This window comes from Pseudophryne corroboree, chromosome 1 (assembly GCF_028390025.1).
Source record: "Pseudophryne corroboree isolate aPseCor3 chromosome 1, aPseCor3.hap2, whole genome shotgun sequence".
Lineage (NCBI taxonomy): Eukaryota > Metazoa > Chordata > Amphibia > Anura > Myobatrachidae > Pseudophryne > Pseudophryne corroboree.
The window spans coordinates 445207757-445231386 of NC_086444.1; the positions used below are offsets into that span (position 1 = coordinate 445207757).

Sequence of the window (23630 nt, forward strand, 5' to 3'; positions counted from 1 at the left end):
TTCCTGAAAGGACCATGGGGATTATACCAAAGCTCCCAAACGGGCGGGAGAGTGCGGATGACTCTGCAGCACCGAATGAGAGAACTCCAGGTCCTCCTATGCCAGGGTATCAAATTTGTAAAAAATTTACAAACGTGTTCTCCCCTGACCACGTAGCTGCTCGGCAGAGTTGTAATGCCGAGACCCCTCGGGCAGCCGCCCAAGATGAGCCCACCTTCCTTGCGGAATGGGCCTTAACAGATTTAGGCTGTGGCAGGCCTGCCACAGAATGTACAAGTTGAATTTTGTTACAAATCCAACGAGCAATCGACTGCTTAGAAGCAGGTGCACCCAACTTGTTGGGTGCATACAGTATAAACAGCGAGTCAGATTTTCTGACTCCAGCCGTCCTTTAAATGTATATTTTTAAGGCTCTGACAACGTCCAACAACTTGGAGTCCTTCAAGTCGTCTGTAGCCGCAGGCACTACAATAGGCTGGTTCAGGTGAAACGCTGATACCACCTTAGGGAGAAAATGCGGACGCGTCCGCAGCTCTGCCCTATGTCGAATGGAAAATTAAATAAGGGCTTTTATAAAACAAAGCCGCCAGTTCAGATACTCTCCCGGCCGAAGCCAGGGCCAGTAACATAGTCACTTTCCATGTGAGATATTTCAAATCCACATTCTTTAGTGGTTCAAACCAATTGGATTTGAGGAAATCTAAAACTACATTTAGATCCCACGGTGCCACCTTAGGCACCACAGGAGGCTGTATATGCAGTACTCCTTTGATAAAAATCTGGACCTCAGGGACTGAGGCCAATTCTTTTTGGAAGAATATTGATAGGGCCGAAATTTGAACCTTAATAGATCCCAATTTGAGACCCATAGACAATCCTGATTGCAGGAAATGTAGGAAAACGACCCAGTTGAAATTCCTCCATCGGAGCACTCCGCTGCTCGCACCACGCAACATATTTTCGCCAAATACGGCGATAATGCTTCGCGGTGACTTCCTTCCTTGCCTTTATCAAGGTAGGAATGACTTCTTCTGGAATGCCTTTTCCTTTTAGGATCTGGCATTCAAACGCCATGCCGTCAAACGCAGCCGCGGTAAGTCTTGAAAAAGACAAGGACCCTGCCGAAGCAGGTCCCTTCTCAGAAGTAGAGGCCACGGATCGTCCGTGACCATCTCTTGAAGTTCCGGGTACCAAGTCCTTCTTGGCCAATCCGGAGCCACTAGTCTTACTCCTCTTTGCCGTATAATCCTCAATACCTTTGGTATGAGAGGCAGAGGAGGAAACACATATACCGACTGGTACACCCAAGGTGTTACCAGCGCGTCCACAGCTATTGCCTGCGGATCTCTTGACCTGGCGCAATACCTGTCCAGTGTTTTGTTGAGGCGAGACGCCATCATGTCCACCATTGGTTTTACCCAACGGTTTAATAGCATGTGGAAAACTTCTGGATGAAGTACCCACTCTCCCGGGTGAAGGTCGTGTCTGCTGAGGAAGTCTGCTTCCCAGTTGTCCACGCCCGGGATGAATACTGCTGACAGTGCTATCACGTGATTCTCCGCCCAGCGAAGGATCCTGGCAGCTTCTGCCATTGCCCTCCTGCTTCTTGTGCCGCCCTGTCTGTTTACATGGGCGACTGCCGTGATGTTGTCCGACTGGATCAACACCGGTCTTCCTTGAAGCAGAGGTTCCGCCTGGCTTAGAGCATTGTAGATTGCTCTTAGTTCCAGAATGCTTATGTGAAGAGACTTTTTCAGGCTCGACCACACTCCCTGGAAATTTCTTCCCTGTGTGACTGCTCCCCAGCCTCTCAGGCTGGCATCCGTGGTCACCAGGATCCAATCCTGCATGCCGAATCTGCGGCCCTCCAATAGATGAGCCTCCTGCAACCACCACAGAAGGGATACCCTTGTCCTCGGCGACAGGGTTATCCGCAGGTGCATCTGAAGATGCGACCCTGACCATTTGTCCAACAGATCCCTTTGCATGGAATCTGCCGAAAGGGATTGCTTCGTAAGAAGCTACCATTTTTTCCCAGGACTCTTGTGCATTGATGTACAGACACCTTTCCTGGTTTTAGGAGGTTCCTGACCAGGTCAGATAACTCCTTGGCTTTTTCTTCGGGAAGAAAAACCTTTTTCTGAACTGTGTCCAGAATCATCCCCAGGAACAGCAGACGAGTTGTCGGCATTAATTGGGATTTTGGAATATTCAGAATCCATCCGTGCTGCTTTAGCACCTCTTGAGATAGTGCTAAACCCATCTCTAGCTGTTCTCTGGACCTTGCCCTTATTAGGAGATCGTCCAAGTATGGGATAATTAATACGCCTTTTCTTCGAAGAAGAAATATTATCTCGGCCATTACCTTTGTAAAGACCCGAGGTGCCGTGGACAAACCAAACGGCAGCGTCTGAAACTGATAGTGACAGTTTTGTACAACGAACCTGAGGTACCCCTGGTGTGAGGGGTAATTTGAACGTGGAGATACGCATCCTTGATGTCCAAGGATACCATAAAGTCCCCTTCTTCCAGGTTCGCTATCACTGCTCTGAGTGACTCCATCTTGAACTTGAACTTCTTTATGTACAGGTTCAAGGACTTCAGATTTAGAATAGGCCTTACCGAGCCATCCGGCTTCGGTACCACAAAAAAAGTGGAATAATACCCCTTCCCTTGTTGTAGAAGAGGTACCTTGACTATCACCTGCTGAGAATACAGCTTGTGAATGGCTTCCAAAACCGTCTCCCTTTCTGAGGGGGACGTTGGTAAAGCAGACTTCAGGAAACGGCGAGGTGGCTCTGTCTCTAATTTCAACCTGTACCCCTGAGATATTATCTGCAGGATCCAGGGATTTACCTGCGAGTGAGCCCACTGCGCGCTGTAATTCTTGAGACGACCGCCTACCGCCCCCGAGTCCGCTTGCGAAGCCCCAGCGTCATGCTGAGGCTTTTGTAGAAGCCGGGGAGGGCTTCTGTTCCTGGGAAGGAGCTGCCTGTTGCTGTCTCTTCCCTCGTCCTCTGCCTCGTGGCAGATATGAATAGCCCTTTGCTCTCTTATTTTTAAAGGAACGAAAGGGCTGCGGTTGAAAGGTCGGTGCCTTTTTCTGTTGGGGAGTGACTTGAGGTAGAAAGGTGGATTTCCCGGCCGTAGCCGTGGCCACCAAATCCGATAGACCGACCCCAAATAACTCCTCTACGCATCGCCTGTCCACTGTCGTGTCCATAAAGCTCTTCTGGCCGAAATGGACATAGCACTTACCCGTGATGCCAGTGTGCAGATATCTCTCTGTGCATCACGCATATAAAGAAATGCATCCTTTATTTGTTCTAACGACAGTAAAATATTGTCCCTGTCCAGGGTATCAATATTTTCGATCAGGGACTCTGACCAAACTACCCCAGCACTGCACATCCAGGCAGTCGCAATAGCTGGTCGTAGTATAACACCTGCATGTGTGTATATACCTTTTTGGATATTTTCCATCCTCCTATCTGATGGATCTTTAAGTGCGGCCGTCTCAGGAGAGGGTAACGCCACTTGTTTTGATAAGCGTGTTAGCGCTTTGTCCACCCTAGGAGGTGTTTCCCAGCGCTCCCTAACCTCTGGCGGGAAAGGGTATAAAGCCAATAACTTCTTTGAAATTAGCAGTTTTTTATCGGGGCACCCCACGCTTCATCACACACGTCATTTCATTCTTCTGATTCGGTAAAAACTACTGGTAGTTTTTTCACACCCCACATAATACCCTGTTTAGTGGTACCTGTAGTATCAGCTAAATGTAACATCTCCTTTATTGCCAAAATCATATAACGTGTGGCCCTACTGGAAAATACGGTTGATTCGTCACCTTCACCACCGGAATCAGTGCCTGTGTCTGGGTCTGTGTCGACCGACTGAGGCAAGGGGCGTTTTACAGCCCCTGACGGTGTTTGAGGCGCCTGGACAGGCACTAATTGAGTGTCCGGCCGCCTCATGTCGGCAAACGACTGCTTAAGCGAGTTGACGCTATCCCGTAATTCCACAAATAAAGGCATCCATTCTGGTGTCGACCCCCTAGGAGGTGACATCCTCATATTTGGCAATTGCTCCGCCTCCACACCAATAACGTCCTCATACATGTCGACACACACGTACCGACACACAGCAGACACACAGGGAATGCTCTATACGAAGACAGGACCCACTAGCCCTTTGGGGAGACAGAGGGAGAGTCTGCCAGCACACACCAAAAAGCGCTATATATGACAGGGATAGCCTTATGATTAAGTGCTCCCTTATAGCTGCTTTTATATTAATATATTGCCATTTATTTTGCCCCCCCTCTCTGTTATACCCTGTTTCTGTAGTGCAGTGCAGGGGAGAGACCTGGGAGCCTTCCTGACCAGCGGAGCTGTGACAGAAAATGGCGCCGTGTGCTGAGGAGATAGGCCCCGCCCCTTTTTCGGCGGGCTCGTCTCCCGCTATTTAGTACATTTAGGCAGGGGTAAATATCTCCATATAGCCTCTGGGGCTATATGTGAGGTATTTTTAGCCTTTTTAAAGGTTTTCATTTGCCTCCCAGGGCGCCCCCCTCCCAGCGCCCTGCACCCTCAGTGACTGCCGTGTGAAGTGTGCTGAGAGGAAAATGGCGCACAGCTGCAGTGCTGTGCGCTACCTTAAGAAGACTGCAGGAGTCTTCAGCCGCCGATTCTGGACCTCTTCTTGCTTCAGCATCTGTGAGGGGGCCGGCGGCGTGGCTCCGGTGACCATCCAGGCTGTACCTGTGATCGTCCCTCTGGAGCTGATGTCCAGTAGCCAAGAAGCCAATCCATCCTGCACGCAGGTGAGTTCACTTCTTCTCCCCTCTGTCCCTCGTTGCAGTGATCCTGTTGCCAGCAGGAATCACTGTAAAATAAAAAACCTAAGCTAAACTCTCTAAGCAGCTCTTTATGAGAGCCACCTAGAATTGCACCCTTCTCGGCCGGGCACAAAAATCTAACTGGAGTCTGGAGGAGGGTCATAGGGGGAGGAGCCAGTACACACCACCTGACCTGTAAAAGCTTTACTTTTGTGCCCTGTCTCCTGCGGAGCCGCTATTCCCCATGGTCCTTTCAGGAACCCCAGCATCCACTTAGGACGATAGAGAAAACGACAACATGTAAAATGTGTATAACTTCCGTTTTTGCGGGTTGTCATAGCAACCCGTGATGTCCAATCAGCATCGTTGTAAATCTCTGCACTAGAGAGCGTGTATCGTGCTCTACTGTTTGGATTAGTTGTGGTCTGAAGCAAACGGGCGGAAGTGCGTCTGACGCACTTCCAGTTCATGCGTCCCACTGGACCACAGATTCGGTGGCCTGTGGATAACGTACTTCCCGTCAGTGAGTTCCACAGACCCGGAATTGTGCGTTTCACTTAAGAGGATATACAATACACTTTGTGAAGTGTGCTCGCGCAGCGGGCACACTGTGCATGCACACCCTGGGAGCCCAATGAGATGCTGTGTTCCGATCGCCTCTGCCTGATTGACAGGCGGTTGCGGGACTGTAAGAGGCGTGCAGACGGCGTCACGGTACGGACAACGCTTGTCCGGACCGTTGCGGGGCAGGCCACGGCAGCGTGATGTCACACACAACCGCTGCGACCCCGGATGCAGCGGGTAGCCCTATCTTTTTGTCCTGTCCAGTGTATCTTATGCATCAGTAATCACCCTCCTCCATGTGCCATTAGGCTTCTTCTTCAATTGACACCTTCAGGGACATGGCTGCACATCACGCCCACTTTGCATGTCACATTGGGGATGTAGCCATGAATCATGCCCCATTTGCTTTTGCCCAAACCCCCCACTACCCCCCCCCCCCCCCCTCCCCACCACCACCACCACCGCTCCCTCAGGAAACCGAGCATCGGTGTCAACTGTCTGGTACAGCCTAGTCCTGCGTAGCAGAAAACTACAGTTTCCTGTTGAAAACATTCTGTAGTGGAGAGAAGAGGATCATTTGGGGAAGATACAAAAGTAAATTATTTGAAACAAGCAGACAAAGATCATTTATTATAATTATCCATAGACACATAAAAATGCTACTAATGCAGGTCTCTGAGGAGAAAACCGGAAGTTACCATTAAAGTCAGAAACATGTTTTGCTCCTTACCAGATCACTTGGTGATGCATCAGTTTGAGCCTGGTCCCAGGACTTTAGCGTCAGTGGTGACTTTGGACCTGACCTGTACAGTGACACTAATATATAAATAAGCATATCCATATCACACCAGACCGACTGGCTCTATGGATAGAGAAGAATTACATTTACATACATTTCAGTGATCTGAAAATACAGTATGAACTCAATAGTACTAGCATATTGTTCATGATAAATTACAGATAATACGCCATAGGTTTAACACAAATTTCACTTCAGCACCTCTGAGTATTTCCCACTTTTCTCTGGTTTTAACAGCAAGTATGATCGCAAGAAGCCAGTTATTTGTGAATTTACAGTTGAATAGAGAGAATCATGGGACAGCGCAAACCTACGATAAGTTGCTTGTCACTGTCATGGTGATGCCCAAGAAAAGTCCAATCGCTGTAAATTACCACGTGGTTGCGGCTAACTGAATTTGCCTACAAGTCTGTGAACCAATATTCAAAACTGATCAATTTGAAAAGTTTTGGGTTTGTGTTTTATAGCATTTTCAATATTACTTTTGTTTATTTTTTGCCCATGCCCCTTCTTATCAATGCAGTCTTCAAAAAAAAAATTCTCATTTAACAAGCCCTTCTCACAGCATACACAGGCAAAAACATCCCGCAAAGACACCCAAAGCTACAAAAGGATCTCAAACTCAAATAAATCTATCCTATCCTATATAATAAAATCCAACTCTGCTCCTCACCTCTGTTAGCCGAGACAGCTGAAACTGAAAGCGAAACTGCAGGAAAATGTTACAGCCTCCTACCCTGCTTCTGGTCATATTAATAACACTGATCTGCCTGTTTTCACACTTACTGCATACAGAGAGAGGGGGCTGGGGAGAAAGTGTAGGGGTAGGGACAGATAGGGACGGGGAGGGTGGAGTGGGGGGCAGGGCAGACCAGACATGGGTGGAGAGAGAGAGGGGAATGGGTTGGGTTAAATAGGGACTGGGGAGAGAGTAGAGTGGTAGGGGCAGATAGGGACAGAGAGAGAGTTGCAGATTTTCTCAATATAGTCACCTCTGTGTGACATGGACATACAGATTCACATACTCCCTATGTACACTGCACCCCCCCCACCCCCCACCTTATACAGGTTGAGTATCCCATATCCAAATATTCCGAAATACGGAATATTCCGAAATACGGACTTTTTTAAATGAGTGAAATTGTGAAACCTTTGTTTTTTGATGACTCAATGTACACAAACTTTGTTTAATACACAAAGTTATTAAAAATATTGTATTAAATGACCTTCAGGCTGTGTGTATAAGGTGTATATGAAACATAAATGAATTGTGTGAATGTACACACACTTTGTTTAATGCCCAAAGTTATAAAAAATATTGGCTAAAATGACCTTCAGGCTGTGTGTATAAGGTATATATGAAACATAAATGTATTCTGTGCTTAGATTTAGGTCACATCACCATGATATCTCATTATGGTATGCAATTATTCCAAAATACGGAAAAATCCCATATCCAAAATACCTCTGGTCCCAAGCATTTTGGATAAGGGAGACTCAACCTGTACTGCCCCTATACACACCGCACCCCCATCCTCTTCGTATTCTGCACCCCCCACAATATACTGCCCCTATATACACACTGCATCCCCATATCCCTCCAATAGTGCCTCATATATACATGGAAACCTTCTCCAGCATACTCTGCACCCCCTCCTCCATATACTATGCTGCAACTCCAGGGAACTTGCCATCCAGGGACTCAGCAACAAGTAGCAGCAGTAACCAGGAAACAGATGCAGGAACAATCAGATGGTCCCGCAGTGCTCAGAGCAGAGGCATCGGGGATACGTGTGGCCACTTACTGGCAGAGGGAGAAGGTGAATCAGTCTTGCAGGAAGAGATGAGACCCTGTCGGGTGAGCAGTGCGGTGATCAGGAGGAAGAGGGATACGTGCTGGGGCTGCAGATGATGCAGGTGAGGAGGATGATAACCGGCTCTGCTGCTTTATATATACTGCGCACCAACGGAGCGGCAGGGTCCTGTACTTGCCCCTCCCACACCCTGTACAGGTCATACCCAGCCCTCTCCTGAGCGCTACTGGTGTCCTCTACCCCCCAGACTGTCAGGGAGCTGTGCGGGGACTGGTGAGCTTATACGTGCCAGTATTGGTGTATACAGTGCAGCATCACTATGCCTGCCAATTACATATATACCGCATCTTTATTTATTAAAGGTTAACACTACACACACACTCAGTATGACAAAGCCCCGGCTCCCAGCAGCAGGATTTCCTTAAACCCAGCAGCTGCTGTGTGAGTAGTGCCCACCCTCCTAATATAATCCAGCCGTGGTGTCCGTCATTTTAACGGGCTTTTAACTAGTGTACTTATATTACAATCAATAATCTTTTGTTTTCTTATCTGCCATGTAATCAGCAGCCAAATCTATAAACCAGCGTTTTTCAACCGCCGCCAGCCAGAGATGCTCACCTCCGCTGCCCGCCAGAGAGATCCGCTGCTGCCCGCCAGGCAGAGAGACCCACCGCAATCAATATCCGGCTCCTGCAGCGCTGTGCACTTCCGCGAACAGCCAGTGACATATATGACTCATAGGTCACGCATCCAACGTCGCATTCCTGCCTGGTGTGCCCGCTCGTCCACTGGCCACCGCTGATCATCCATCCATGCTGCCTTCTCAGCCTTGCAGCTGTAGGTTATATATTTAAATAAAAAAAAAACATTTGTGACAAGCAATGTTTGGAATCACTGGGGGGGGGGGGGGGGGGGTTGTGGTGTGTGGGCGGCAACAATTATTATGGAGGGCAGTGTGTGGAATTTATGGGGGGGGACGACAGTGTGTGGCATTAGTAAGGAATAGATATGTTTTACTGACAAACGGGATGCTGGCTGTCAGTATACAGACAGCGTCATCCAGTGTGTTTAATTACTGTGGGGCTAATGTTTTTTTTTTCCCCATTGCGCACTGATGGTGTGCCTTGGCAATTTTAAAGTTTTGTCGGTGTGCCGCGAGTTCTAAAAGGTTGAAAATCACTGCTATGAACACTAGCTACCACCTTCGGACTCTCTGAACACTGGAGTATGGAGTTCTTGTGGTCTGTGACACAGCCTGTACTTCTGGGACAGGCATTTTGTATTGCGGTCTATACGATGCTCTTTAAGTAGCTCGGGGTACGGGGATTTGGGCATTACCATACTGATTATCCTGACCCTCTAGAAACCTAGTATAAAGCGCTCCGTTTGGAAACATCCCACACATTTGCCAATTAATGTTACCAGAGCTCTATTCCTTAACTGATACAGAAAGGTGTTTTTAAATAGCAGTTATTTTAAGAAAATATACCAAAAGCATTCAGTCAGTTATTTTATGTGTGATATCCAATCTGCATTAAGATGTAGTATAAAAATAACGTGTTACTGTTTATAAGGCAGCAATAGCATTCATGAAATATGAAGGATTTTATGCTTATAGTGTGAAACACTATCACATTTAATCTTGAATTTAAAAAAATTAAAATGCAATAAGTTATGGTACATACTTAAAAAAAAAAAAAAAAAAAAGAAAGTTAAATCATTAATTTTCATTCAATATTTGACAAATTATTTACATCTACCCAGAAACAAAACAAAATAAAAAAAAAACAAAAAACACACATACATACAGGGTTGGCTGGTTTAAACTACATTTTTTTTTAAATAAAAACCACTCTAGTTTTTTTATTATGCTGTTTGTACAGGCACGGCGCTGTGACTTATTAAAAAAAAGCCTATTATGTTAAAAAAAAATTGTGTTTTTATTCAAAATGTTTAAGCCAGTGCTTATGCTTAAGAGTAAGAGTGTGCGTGAAAAGTGATTTTGCATTTTCCATTTTGTATTACTATTCAGATATATTTAATTATAATAAGACTAATGCTTAACATTAACTTGTTCTTATTTTCAATGTCATCTCTGAGTGTACTTTGTATGTATTAATATGTTTACTCTATCTACATATATTCAGATATTATAAGAAGTAAAAATTTGGTTTTATTGAAATATGTAAAAAAATCAAAGCCTAATAACATTATTAATGTTAGAAAGCATTAAGACATGGTTGATCAAGGTTTCTAATACGATTCTTTTTATTATTTTTTTCATTAAAAAATTTATGTAAAAAAAAGAATTGGTTTAAACCAAAAAGCAGGGGTTTTTTTTGTTTTAAAACTGTTTTTTTAACTATATATGCATGCATGCATGCACGTACGTGTGTGTGTGTGTGTGTGTGTGTGTGTGTGTGTGTGTGTGTGTGTGTGTGTGTGTGTGTGTGTGTAAGTATGAAGACTGGCAGGGTTAATATGACTTAACAGACCTTAAAAAAAAAAAAATTAAAAAGTCAGAAACCTCACGCAGACAAACATCACTATAGGATGTGTAGCAAAGCTGAAATTAAACATTTCAGTCCAGATTTATCAAGCCTTGCACAGTGATAAAGTACCAACCAACCAGCTCATGTTACAGGCTGTGTTTGAAAAATGACAGGTTGATTGATTGTTACTTTATCACCGTGCAATTTATTACTCTCCAAGGCTTGACAAATCTGGGCCTTTCTCAATACAAATTAAAGGCTGGCTAATGAGAAATACATAGAACTAAAACTGCTGCTACGTTGTACAAATGCATTTGAGCCACATCCAACGTTCCAATAAGACACATAGAAAAATCAGAACTGAAATTATCAAAAACCATGAACAAAGTTGTGTGCAACAGTTTCCAAACACAGGTTGTCTAAGCGTGTCTCATTCACATAGCAAACCGCTACATCATTTGAGCGCGTCTCAGTGGTGGTGAGCTTCAACAAAGTCTTCAGTCTCTGGAAAGGGCAGCAGACCTGCTTACTCACAGTTGTGCTCACAGGAATTATGAGCAAAAGTTTCAGAAATTTACCCAACTCACTGAAAAACTCCTTAACTTCAGGACTTACAGAATTGTAAAGACTTACGGCTTCTGGCAAAGAGCTGTAGCTGTTTTTGTGGGCAAACATTTCCAATTGGACCTTTAACATTCGAACATTGAACTCTGGGTATTTAGAAAGGATTCCCAGTTTCTCTTCAATAACACTGTCGGATTCTCCTTTTCCCGTGCTAAGCAGCACATCTTCCAGATGACAGTAATCAATAAAACCTTGTTGAAGGAACCTATTGTCCAGCTGAGAAATAACAGCCTCAAGCACCTTCAAATACTCATTTCTGTAAAAATCCTCCTTAGGCAGAGTAACTTGGTGATTCATGGTCTCCAGATCCTGAGTGCATAGCAGTCCCTGTTGTGGAATGGTTAATGGTAACAGATTAAGTTTAATTACAAAGTCTTCCGCTTGTTTTATGAAATCCAACACTGAAACTTCTTGCCGAACCCTCACCAGTATCTCTTTTACCAGCCTAATTTTTTTCAGGGTACTCAACATAAGTCTGTCCTGCTCTTCCAGATTAACATTTAGAATGTTGAGTGACTCCATTATCGACCTTATAATGAGCAAACTCACAACTGTACTTCCTTCAATAAATTCTCGTAACAAGACATTAGCTCTTACACCAGAAACACCAGTATGTGCTTGCATTTCTCTAAGGCCTTCTAGGATTATGCCATAGTGCTGAATAACAGTATTTAACACTCCTAGGTTAACACACCACTTTGAAGAGCACAAAAACCGAGTCTGACAAATAAGACTTGGCATTACTTCAGAAAAGAAAAATTTGAACTTGGGTGTTTTGCTGAATAATTTGCATAGGTCATTTACAGAATATAAAGCTTGCTGCAGAAATGGACTGGCGTGGCAACCATCTCTTGCCAAGAAACTACCGCAAGGAGCTCCACAATGTACGAACATGGCTAGAGGCTGTTTCTGCTTAAGCAACGCACGTGATTCCATATAACAAAGGGAAGAGGTAGAAGATACCTCAAATGCAATTCCTCTTAGAAGATCAATAGGCAATGAATGTCGATCAAGAAGTTCTAAAATATGATTTGCAGCAGAGGTACCAGTTTCCTCTATAGGGTCAAGGAAGCCAATAAATTCCTCTTGAGGGTGCATGTCGGAATCCAAGTATCGTAAACAGAGGCTCAGCTGCTGCAAGTCAGAATTCTCAATGTGGTCTACAATTACAGAGTAGTACATTGAACCTTGGTTCACATCCTTTGTAATTAAACCTATAATCTCATGGCTCATTAAGCCAATTATTTCGTGCTGGATTTCTGGACTAGTGAAATTTTGATTAGTCATGAGCCAATATCTGAACATTTCACTGTCTTGACCTAAGAATTTCAGAAGTTCAAATAGACTCTCTTCAATTGATTCATGATTTTGAAATGTATGACCTCGGTGGATCAAAAAACGCACTGCACCAATCAGTTTGTTAAGACAAAGGGGTGGAATAGCTTGTCTAACTTTCCTTTGCTGTTCCAAAGCAGCTTCTCTTTTTTGGTTCTGTAAGGCATGCATTAATTTCCAGGTAGCGAACTCATGGCTCTTAGACTTTTGGTGAGAGCCAAACTTTTCTCGAGCCTTCTTCCAGTTAGAGAAGCCTACCACTGTGAATACAGAGTCTCTTCTCCTTGAAGATCCCAAAAGTCCCATACTCTCTGCTTTTCCACAGGTAAAACAAAGAACAGCCTTCAAGTGAGGGCTGTAATGAAGCCATGGGAAATCTGTGTACCAAGTGCTCTGGAACCTTAGTTTCCTATTTCCAAAACACTGTGGTGGCACAAGTTCTGCAGAAGGCTGGAACGGCTTATCCACATCAAAAACTTTTGTTGTATTTTCATCGACCTGACAATGAAAATCTGTGCTAGAATCTAACACTGCTTCTGCAAAGGCATTTAAATTGATATCGGCAGCATTAGAATGGTTACTTGACTGAGTCATATCATCGCTGTATAAACCAAAGCCCTTTAACCATGCCTCTTCACAGCTGACTGGCTCATCCTCATCTTCTTTTATTTCTTTCTTAATAATGTCTGGGTCAATAGGACATATTTTTTTTCCTTCCATGGCATTTAAATCTTCTTCATTTGGACGTTTAAAGGGTACAAATACAGGGTTCTGGGGGGAAAAAAAAAAGTTATTTGTAACTGGACAGTTGAAAGGTAGACCGCTCAAGGTGTCATAATACTGCTTTATTGGAAACTTACAGGAGAGAGAAAAAAAAAAACTCTTTGTGAGGGCACTCAAAGACTATACAGTTATAAAACAAATTAAATTTATTGATATGGATTAAAAGCTATACATAACATAACAATAACTATTTAAGGAGTAAACACACATACATATATATATATATATATATATATATGTAAGTCTAACATATGAGGAAACGTTACAATGAAACAAATGGTATAAATAGTCCGATAATACACTAAAGGTCAACTCAATTAGGCGCAAAGTACTTACGCTTACAGCCACATGTAGAGCGAAGTACAAAAACCCACAAGTTCTGGTGCGAGATCAGGCCACAAGGGAGGCGTTATTTCCATGCCATTACAACTGAAACTTACCCCCTCAAGTCTAATTGAGTGTCTGTTCTAAGCCGAGTGAAAACTTGGTCCAGCTAAGCGAGATCAGTATGAAAATAGGATTTTAATTACCTACCGGTAAATCCTTTTCTTGTAGTCCGTAGAGGATACTGGGGTCCACATTAGTACCATGGGGTATAGACGGGTCCACTAGGAGCCATGGGCACTTTAAGAACTTGATAGTGTGGGCTGGCTCCTCCTTCTATGCCCCTCCTACCAGACAGTCTAGGAAACTGTGACCGAGGAGACGGACATACTTTGAGAGAAGGATAGAAAAGTATAGGGGTGAGATTCCGAACCAGCACACACAAACTAGAGGTAAGCCAAGATAACCAAACTTGAAACCAGGAACAGCAACCGCTGAACCAACAAATACTTAACAGAACTCATTGACCAAACTGAAGGTCCTCAGACGCCAAAGTATCAAACTTGTTGAACTTAGCAAATGTGTTCGAACCTGACCAAGTAGCTGCTCTGCAGAGCTGTAAAGCCGAGACACCCCGGGCAGCCGCCCAGGAAGAACCCACCGACCTAGTAGAGTGGGCCTGTACAGATTTTGGACATGGCAAACCTGATGTGGAATAAGCATGCTGGATAGTAAGCTGGATCCAGCGTGCAATTGTCTGCTTTGAAGCAGGACACACAATTTTATTGGGATCATAGAAAACAAACAGCGAGTCAGATTTTCTGTGACGAGCTGTCCGCTTCATATAGATCTTCAAAACCCTCACCAGATACAAGGACTTTGAAGTAGCAGAGGTGTCGGTAACCACCGGTACCACAATAGGTTGGTTGATATGAAACGCAGACACCATCTTTGGAAGAAATTGCTGACGAGTTCTGCGTTCAGCCCTATCTTCATGAAAAATCAAATAGGGGCTTTTGTAAGACAATGCCTCTAGCTCCGACACACGCCTCTCAGAAGATAAGGCCAACAGCGTGACGGCCTTCCACGTAAGAAACTTGACGTCTACATCCTGTAAAGGCTCAAACCATTCCGATTGCTGGAACTGTAACACCACGTTGAGATCCCAAGGTGACGTAGGAGGCACAAAGGGCGGTTGGATGTGCAGAACCCCCTTCAAAAATGTCTGAACTTAAGGGAAAGAAGCCAATTGTTTCTGGAAGAAAATGGATAAGACCGAAATCTGGACTTTTATGGAGCCCAAACGTAGGCCCACATCCATACCTGACTGCAGAAAAAGAAGAAAACGTCCCAGTTGAAATTCTACCGAAAGAAATTTCCTGTTCTCACACCAAGAGATGTATTTTTTCCAAATATGATGGTAATGTTTAGACGTTACCCCTTTTCTGGCTTGTGTCAGGGTTGGAATAACCCTATCTGGTATCCCTTTCCGGACTAGAATTTGACAGTCAACCTTCATGCCGACAATCGCAGCCGCGGTAAGTCTTGATAGACGAATGGCCCCTGTTGGAGAAGGTCCTTGTGAAGAGGTAGAGGCCGCGGGTCCTCTAGGCGCATCTCCAGTAGATCCGCATACCAGGCCCTTCTTGGCCAGTCCGGCGCAATGAGAATTGCTTGAACCTTTTCCCTTTTCATTATTTTGAGAATGTTTGGGATCAACGGGAGTGGTGGAAACACGTACACCATCTGGTAGACCCACGGAGTCACCAAAGCGTCCACCGCCACTGCTTATAGGTCCCTCGACCTGAAACAATACCGCTTGAGCTTCTTGTTGAGACGAGAGGCCATCAAGTCGATTTGTGGAATTCCCGACCGTGTTAAACACCCGAACACCTCCGGGTGAAGGCCCAACTCTCCTGGGTGGAGGTCGTGTCTGCTGAGGAAGTCTGCTTCCCAGTTGTCTACTCCCGGAATGAAGATCACTGAGAACGTCACAGCGTGCCTTTCTGCCCAGAGGAGAATCTTTGTTACTTCTGACATTGCTGCTCTGATCTTCGTTCCGCCCTGTCGGTTTATGTACATTACTGCCGTCACATTGTACGAACGAACCTGAACGGCTTGATCTTGAAGAAGATGCAATGCCTGTAGAAGGGCGTGTATATTGCCCTTAGTTCCAGAATGTTAATTGGAAGAATGGCTTTCTGACTGGACCATCTTCCTTGGAACTGTTCCCCCTGGGTGACTGCTCCCCAACCTCTGAGGCTTGCGTCTGTGGTTAGCAGAATCCAATTTTGAATCCCGAACCTCCGGCCAGGTGAGAAGTCTGAAGCCACCTTAGAAGAGAAATCCTGGCTTTTGGCGACAGATGGATCCTCTGGTGCATATGAAGATGCGATCCGGACCATTTGTCCAACAGATCCAGCTGGAAGGGCCTTGCGTGAAACCTTCCGTACTGCAGCACCTCATAAGCTGCCACCATCTTCCCCAGAAAGCGAATGCATAGATGCACCAATATCCGGGATTGTCTTAGAACATCCCACACCATCGACTGGATTACCAATGCCTTTTCCAATGGAAGAAACACCTTCTGTGCCTCCGTATCCAGTATCATCCCCAGGAACGGAAGCCTCTGTGTTGGTTCCAGATGAGATTTTGGTAGGTTCCGAATCCATCCATGATCCTGGGGGTGTGGTTCATCAAATCGACAGTATCTAGGTCGACAATGATTAGGTCGACCACTATAGTTCGACAGTCACTAGGTCGACATGGATGAAAGGTCGACAGGGTTTCTAGGTCGACATGTGCTAGGTCGACAGGTCTAAAGGTCGACATGAGGATTTATTTATTTTTGGTGTCGTTTTCTTCATAGAGTGACCAGGATCCCAAATTAGTGCACCGCTTCGCTCGCCATGCTTCGGGAATGGTGCCTTCGCTCCGCTACCGCTTCGCTCGGCACAGATTACCGTTACAATCGTAGTCCACGTGGATTATTAAGTATGAAAAAATAAAAAAAATATTTTTTACAAAAAAACTCATGTCGACCTTTAGACCTGTAGACCTAGCACATGTCGACCTAGAAACCCTGTCGACCTAGTGAATGTCGACCTAAACATTGTCGACCTAGACAGTGCCGATCTTCAGACCGGATCCCGATCCTGGAGCAGTCGGGTTGAGAGGGCAATGTTGTCTAACAACCTCTCCCTGGATGGTGCTTTTATCAGCAGATCGTCCAGGTGTGGTATTATGTTCACTCCGTTTGCGGAGGAGAAACATTATCTCTGCCATTACCTTGGTGCCGTAGAGAGGCCAAATGGCAGGGCCTGGAACTGGTAGTGACAGTCCTGTAAAGCAAACCTTAGATAAGCTTGATGAGGCGGCCAAATCGGAATATGAAGGTAAGCATCCTTGATAAACAGAAACACCAAGAATTCTCCCTCCTCTAGACCTGAGATCACCGCTCTCAGAGACACCATCTTGAATCTGAACACCCGTAAGTACAGGTTCAACGACTTGAAATTTAAAATGGGCCTTACCAAACCGTCCGGTTTCGGAACTACAAACAGGTTGGAATAATAACTCTGACCTTGTAGTTGAAGTGGAACTGGAACAATTACCTGAGTCTGTACCAGTTTTAGAATTGCTTCCTGTAAAGTCATACTTGCTTCTTGAGAAGCTGGTAAGCCTGATTTGAAGAATCTGTGAGTTGGGAGTTCCTGAAACTCCAGTCTGTAGCCCTGGGCTATAAGATCCTTGACCCAGGGATCCTGGCATGACGTTGCCAATATGTGACTGAAGAGTCTGAAACGGGCTCCCACCTACCTGTATTCCAGGCAGTGCGGACCACCGTCATGCTGAAGGCTTAGAGGAAGCAGAACCGAGGTTCTGTTCCTGTGAACCTGCAGTTTCTGGTTTTCTGGGTTTACCTCTATTGCCTTTAAAGGCCGCAGAGGAACCTTTGGTTTTGTTTGGAGTTGCAGCAGTGTAGGATTTTCCAGCCGGGGGAGCTGCGGAAGGAAGGTATGTAGACTTGCCCGCCGTAGCCTTGGATAGCCACGTGTCCAGTTCATCTCCAAAAAGGGCTTCACCTGTGAAAGGTAGGCTTTCCAAGCCTTTCCTGGAATCTGCATCTGCAGTCCACTGGCGTATCCCTCAAGCCCCTGCCTGCTGACATTGCCATGACAGTGGAGCGTGCATTGAGTAAACAAATTTCCTTTATGGCCTCCACCATAAAGTTAGCAGAATCCTGTATATGTTGTAGGAGTAAAATTATCTTCCCCCTGGATAAGAAATGTAACCCATCAATTAGATTACCTGGCCATTTTGCAATGGCCCTAGAGATCCATGCACAAGCTATAGTGGGTCTCTGGGCCACCCCCGCAGCTATGTACAGAGATTTGAGAGTGGTCTCAATCTTGTGGTCTGCAGCATCCTTCAAGGAAGCTGCCCCAGGAACAGGTAAAAATAAGACACGGTGCGATATGCACTTAACTTTCCTTACGATTTTGACTATATAGTTAAATCGTAAGGAAAGTTAGTGCATATTGCACCGTGTTTACACCGCTTGCGATGCTGAAGCATGGTCCTGCGGGATCACCATCGCAAGAAAAAATAAGAATTTACTTACCGATAATTCTATTTCTCGTAGTCCGTAGTGGATGCTGGGAACTCCGTAAGGACCATGGGGAATAGCGGCTCCGCAGGAGACTGGGCACAAAAGTAAAAGCTTTATGACTAGCTGGTGTGCACTGGCTCCTCCCCCTATGACCCTCCTCCAAGCCTCAGTTAGGATACTGTGCCCGGACGAGCGTACATAATAAGGAAGGATCTTGAATCCCGGGTAAGACTCATACCAGCCACACCAATCACACCGTACAACTTGTGATCTGAACCCAGTTAACAGTATGATAAACGTAGGAGCCTCTGAAAAGATGGCTCACAACAATAAACAACCCGATTTTTGTAACAATAACTATATACAAGTATTGCAGACAATCCGCACTTGGGATGGGCGCTCAGCATCCACTACGGACTACGAGAAATAGAATTATCGGTAAGTAAATTCTTATTTTCTCTGACGTCCTAGTGGATGCTGGGAACTCCGTAAGGACCATGGGGATTATACCAAAGCTCCCAAACGGGCGGGAGAGTGCGGATGACTCTGCAGCACCGAATGAGAGAACTCCAGGTCCTCCTCAGCCAGGGTATCGAATTTGTAAAATTTAGCAAACGTGTTTGCCCCTGACCAAGTAGCTGCTCGGTAAAGTTGTAAAGCCGAGACCCCTCGGGCAGCCGCCCAAGATGAGCCCACTTTCCTTGTGGAATGGGCTTTTACAGATTTTGGCTGTGGCAGGCCTGCCACAGAATGTGCAAGCTGAATTGTACTACAAATCCAACGAGCAATCGTCTGCTTAGAAGCAGGAGCACCCAGCTTGTTGGGTGCATACAGGATAAACAGCGAGTCAGATTTTCCGACTCCAGCCGTCCTGGAAACATATATTTTCAGGGCCCTGACTACGTCCAGCAACTTGGAGTCCTCCAAGTCCCTAGTAGCCGCAGGTACCACAATAGGCTGGTTCATGTGAAACGCTGAAACCACCTTAGGGAGAAATTGAGGACGAGTCCTCAATTCTGCCCTGTCTGAATGAAAAATTAGGTAAGGGCTTTTATATGATAAAGCCGCCAATTCTGAGACACGCCTGGCTGAAGCCAGGGCTAACAGCATGACCACCTTCCATGTGAGATATCTTAATTCCACAGTGGTGAGTGGTTCAAACCAATGTGATTTTAGGAACCCCAAAACTACATTGAGATCCCAAGGTGCCACTGGAGGCACAAAAGGAGGCTGTATATGCAGTACCCCTTTGACAAACGTCTGAACTTCAGGCACTGAAGCCAGTTCTTTCTGGAAGAAGATCGACAGGGCCGAAATTTGAACCTTAATGGACCCTAATTTTAGGCCCATAGACAGTCCTGTTTGCAGGAAATGCAGGAAACGACCCAGTTGAAATTCCTCTGTAGGGGCCTTCTTGGCCTCACACCACGCAACATATTTCCGCCAAATGCGGTGATAATGTTTTGCGGTTACATCCTTCCTGGCCTTAATCAGGGTAGGGATGACTTCATCTGGAATGCCTTTTTCCTTCAGGATCCGGCGTTCAACCGCCATGCCGTCAAACGCAGCCGCGGTAAGTCTTGGAACAGACAAGGTCCCTGCTGGAGCAGGTCCTTTCTTAGAGGTAGAGGCCACGGGTCCTCCGTGAGCATCTCTTGAAGTTCCGGGTACCAAGTACTTCTTGGCCAATCCGGAGCCACGAGTATAGTTCTTACTCCTCTCCTTCTTATGATTCTCAGTACTTTGGGTATGAGAGGCAGAGGAGGGAACACATACACTGACTGGTACACCCACGGTGTTACCAGAGCGTCCACCGCTATTGCCTGAGGGTCCCTTGACCTGGCGCAATATCTGTCTAGTTTTTTGTTGAGACGGGACGCCATCATGTCCACCTTTGTTTTTCCCAACGGTTTACAATCACGTGGAAGACTTCTGGGTGAAGTCCCCACTCCCCCGGGTGGAGGTCGTGTCTGCTGAGGAAGTCTGCTTCCCAGTTGTCCACTCCCGGAATGAACACTGCTGACAGTGCTATCACATGATTTTCCGCCCAGCGAAGAATTCTTGCAGCTTCTGCCATTGCCCTCCTGCTTCTTGTGCCGCCCTGTCTGTTTACGTGGGCGACTGCCGTGATGTTGTCTGATTGGATCAATACCGGCTGACCCTGAAGCAGAGGCCTTGCTTGACTTAGGGCATTGTAAATTGCCCTTAGTTCCAGGATATTTATGTGAAGAGACGTTTCCATGCTTGACCACAAGCCCTGGAAATTTCTTCCCTGTGTGACTGCTCCCCAGCCTCTCAGGCTGGCATCCGTGGTCACCAGAATCCAGTCCTGAATGCCGAATCTGCGGCCCTCTAGAAGATGAGCACTCTGCAACCACCACAGGAGAGACACCCTTGTCCTTGGAGATAGGGTTATCCGCTGATGCATCTGAAGATGCGATCCGGACCATTTGTCCAGCAGATCCCACTGAAAAGTTCTTGCATGGAATCTTCCGAATGGAATCGCTTCGTAAGAAGCCACCATCTTTCCCAGGACCCTTGTGCATTGATGCACTGACACTTGGCCTGGTTTTAGGAGGTTCCTGACTAGCTCGGATAACTCCCTGGCCTTCTCCTCCGGGAGAAACACCTTTTTCTGGACTGTGTCCAGAATCATCCCTAGGAACAGTAGACGTGTTGTTGGAATCAGCTGCGATTTTGGAATATTTAGAATCCACCCGTGCTGACGTAGCACTACCTGAGATAGTGCTACTCCGACCTCTAACTGTTCCCTGGACCTTGCCCTTATCAGGAGATCGTCCAAGTAAGGGATAATTAAGACGCCTTTTCTTCGAAGAAGAATCATCATTTCGGCCATTACCTTGGTAAAGACCCGTGGTGCCGTGGACAATCCAAACGGCAGCGTCTGAAACTGATAATGACAGTTTTGTACCACAAACCTGAGGTACCCTTGGTGAGAAGGGTAGATTGGGACATGGAGATAAGCATCTTTGATGTCCAGAGACACCATATAGTCCCCTTCTTCCAGGTATCACTGCTCTGAGTGACTCCATCTTGAATTTGAACCTTTCTATGTAAGTGTTCAAGGATTTCAGATTTAAAATCGGTCTCACCGAGCCGTCCGGCTTCGGTACCACAAACAGCGTGGAATAATACCCCTTTCCCTGTTGTAGGAGGGGTACCTTGATTATCACCTGCTGGGAATACAGCTTGTGAATAGCTTCCAATACCGCCTCCCTGTCGGAGGGAGACGTTGGTAGAGCAGACTTCAGGAACCGGCGAGGGGGAGACGTCTCGAATTCCAATTTGTACCCCTGTGATACTACCTGCAGGATCCAGGGGTCCACTTGCGAGTGAGCCCACTGCGCGTTGAAATTTTTGAGACGGGCCCCCACCGTGCCAGAGTCCGCTTGTAAGGCCCCCGCGTCATGCTGAAGACTTGGCAGAAGCGGGAGAGGGCTTCTGCTCCTGGGAAGAGGCTGCCTGCTGCAGTCTTTTTCCCCTTCCTCTGCCCCGGGGCAGAAATGAGTGGCCTTTTGCCCGCTTGCCCTTATGGGGACGAAAGGACTGAGTCTGAAAAGACGGTGTCTTTTTCTGCTGAGAGGTGACCTGGGGTAAAAAGGTGGATTTTCCAGCCGTTGCCGTGGCCACCAGGCCTGATAGACCGACCCCAAATAACTCCTCCCCTTTATACGGCAATACTTCCATATGCCGTTTGGAATCCGCATCACCTGACCACTGTCGTGTCCATAAACTTCTTCTGGCAGAAATGGACAGCGCACTTACTCTTGATGCCAGGGTGCAAATATCCCTCTGTGCATCTCGCATATATAGTAATGCATCCTTTAAATGCTCTATAGTCAATAATATACTGTCCCTATCCAGGGTATCAATATTTTCAGTCAGGGAATCCGACCAAGCCACTCCAGCGCTGCACATCCAGGCTGAGGCGATTGCTGGTCGCAGTATAACACCAGTATGTGTGTATATACCTTTTAGGATATTTTCCAGCTTTCTATCAGCTGGTTCCTTGAGGGCGGCCGTATCAGGAGACGGTAACGCCACTTGTTTTGATAAGCGTGTGAGCGCCTTATCTACCCTAGGGGGTGTTTCCCAACGCGCCCTAACCTCTGGCGGGAAAGGGTATAATGCCAATAATTTATTAGAAATTAGCAGTTTTTTATCGGGGGAAACCCACGCTTTGTCACACACCTCATTTAATTCATCTGATTCAGGAAAAAATAAGAATTTACTTACCGATAATTCTATTTCTCGTAGTCCGTAGTGGATGCTGGGGACTCCGTCAGGACCATGGGGAATAGCGGGCTCCGCAGGAGACAGGGCACATCTAAAAAAGCTTTTAGGTCACATGGTGTGTACTGGCTCCTCCCCCTATGACCCTCCTCCAAGCCTCAGTTAGGTACTGTGCCCGGACGAGCGTACACAATAAGGAAGGATCTTGAATCCCGGGTAAGACTCATACCAGCCACACCAATCACACCGTACCACTTGTGATCTGAACCCAGTTAACAGTATGATAACAAAACGAAGTAGCCTCTGAAAAGATGGCTCACAACAAGAATAACCCGATTTTTGTAACAATAACTATGTACAAGCATTGCAGACAAACCGCACTTGGGATGGGCGCCCAGCATCCACTACGGACTACGAGAAATAGAATTATCGGTAAGTAAATTCTTATTTTCTCTAACGTCCTAGTGGATGCTGGGGACTCCGTCAGGACCATGGGGATTATACCAAAGCTCCCAAACGGGCGGGAGAGTGCGGATGACTCTGCAGCACCGAATGAGAGAACTCCAGGTCCTCCTTAGCCAGAGTATCAAATTTGTAAAATTTTACAAACGTGTTCTCCCCTGACCACGTAGCTGCTCGGCAAAGTTGTAATGCCGAGACCCCTTGGGCAGCCGCCCAAGATGCGCCCACTTTCCTAGTGGAGTGGGCCTTTACAGATTTAGGCTGTGGCACGCCTGCCACAGAATGTGCAAGTTGGATTGTGCTACAGATCCAACGTGCAATCGTCTGTTTAGACGCAGGAGCACCCATCTTGTTGGGTGCCATACAATATAAACTGCAAGTCAGACTTTCTGACTCCAGCCGTCCTAAACTATATATATATATATATTTTTAGGGTCCTGACAACGTCTAGTAACTTGGAGTCCTCCAAGTCCCTAGAAGCCGCAGGCACCATAATAGGTTGTTTCAGGTGAAAAACCTGACACCCCCTTAGGAAGAAAACTGGAGACGAGTCCCAGTTCTGCCCTGTCCGAATGGAAAATTAAATATGGGCTTTTGCAAGACAAAGCCGCCCATTCTGACAAACGCCTGGCCGAGGCCAGGACCAACAGCATGGTCACTGTCCATGTGAGATATTGGTCAACAGCATGTTCACTTTCCATGTGATATATTTCAAATCCACAGATTTGAG

The 23630-nt window shown here is 46.1% G+C and overlaps 1 protein-coding gene across 1 annotated transcript in view; it reads right to left on the minus strand.

The window, feature by feature from the left end:
* Positions 1-10404: 10404 nt before the first annotated feature.
* The window catches only part of LOC134891463 (uncharacterized), a 32534-nt gene continuing 19308 nt past the window's right edge, over positions 10405-23630 (minus strand). Inside the window, exon 2 of the mRNA XM_063913533.1 lies at positions 10405-13236. Coding sequence (XP_063769603.1) covers positions 10876-13236 — 2361 coding nt within the window. The 3' untranslated portion in view covers positions 10405-10875. The remainder of the gene's footprint in view (positions 13237-23630) is intronic.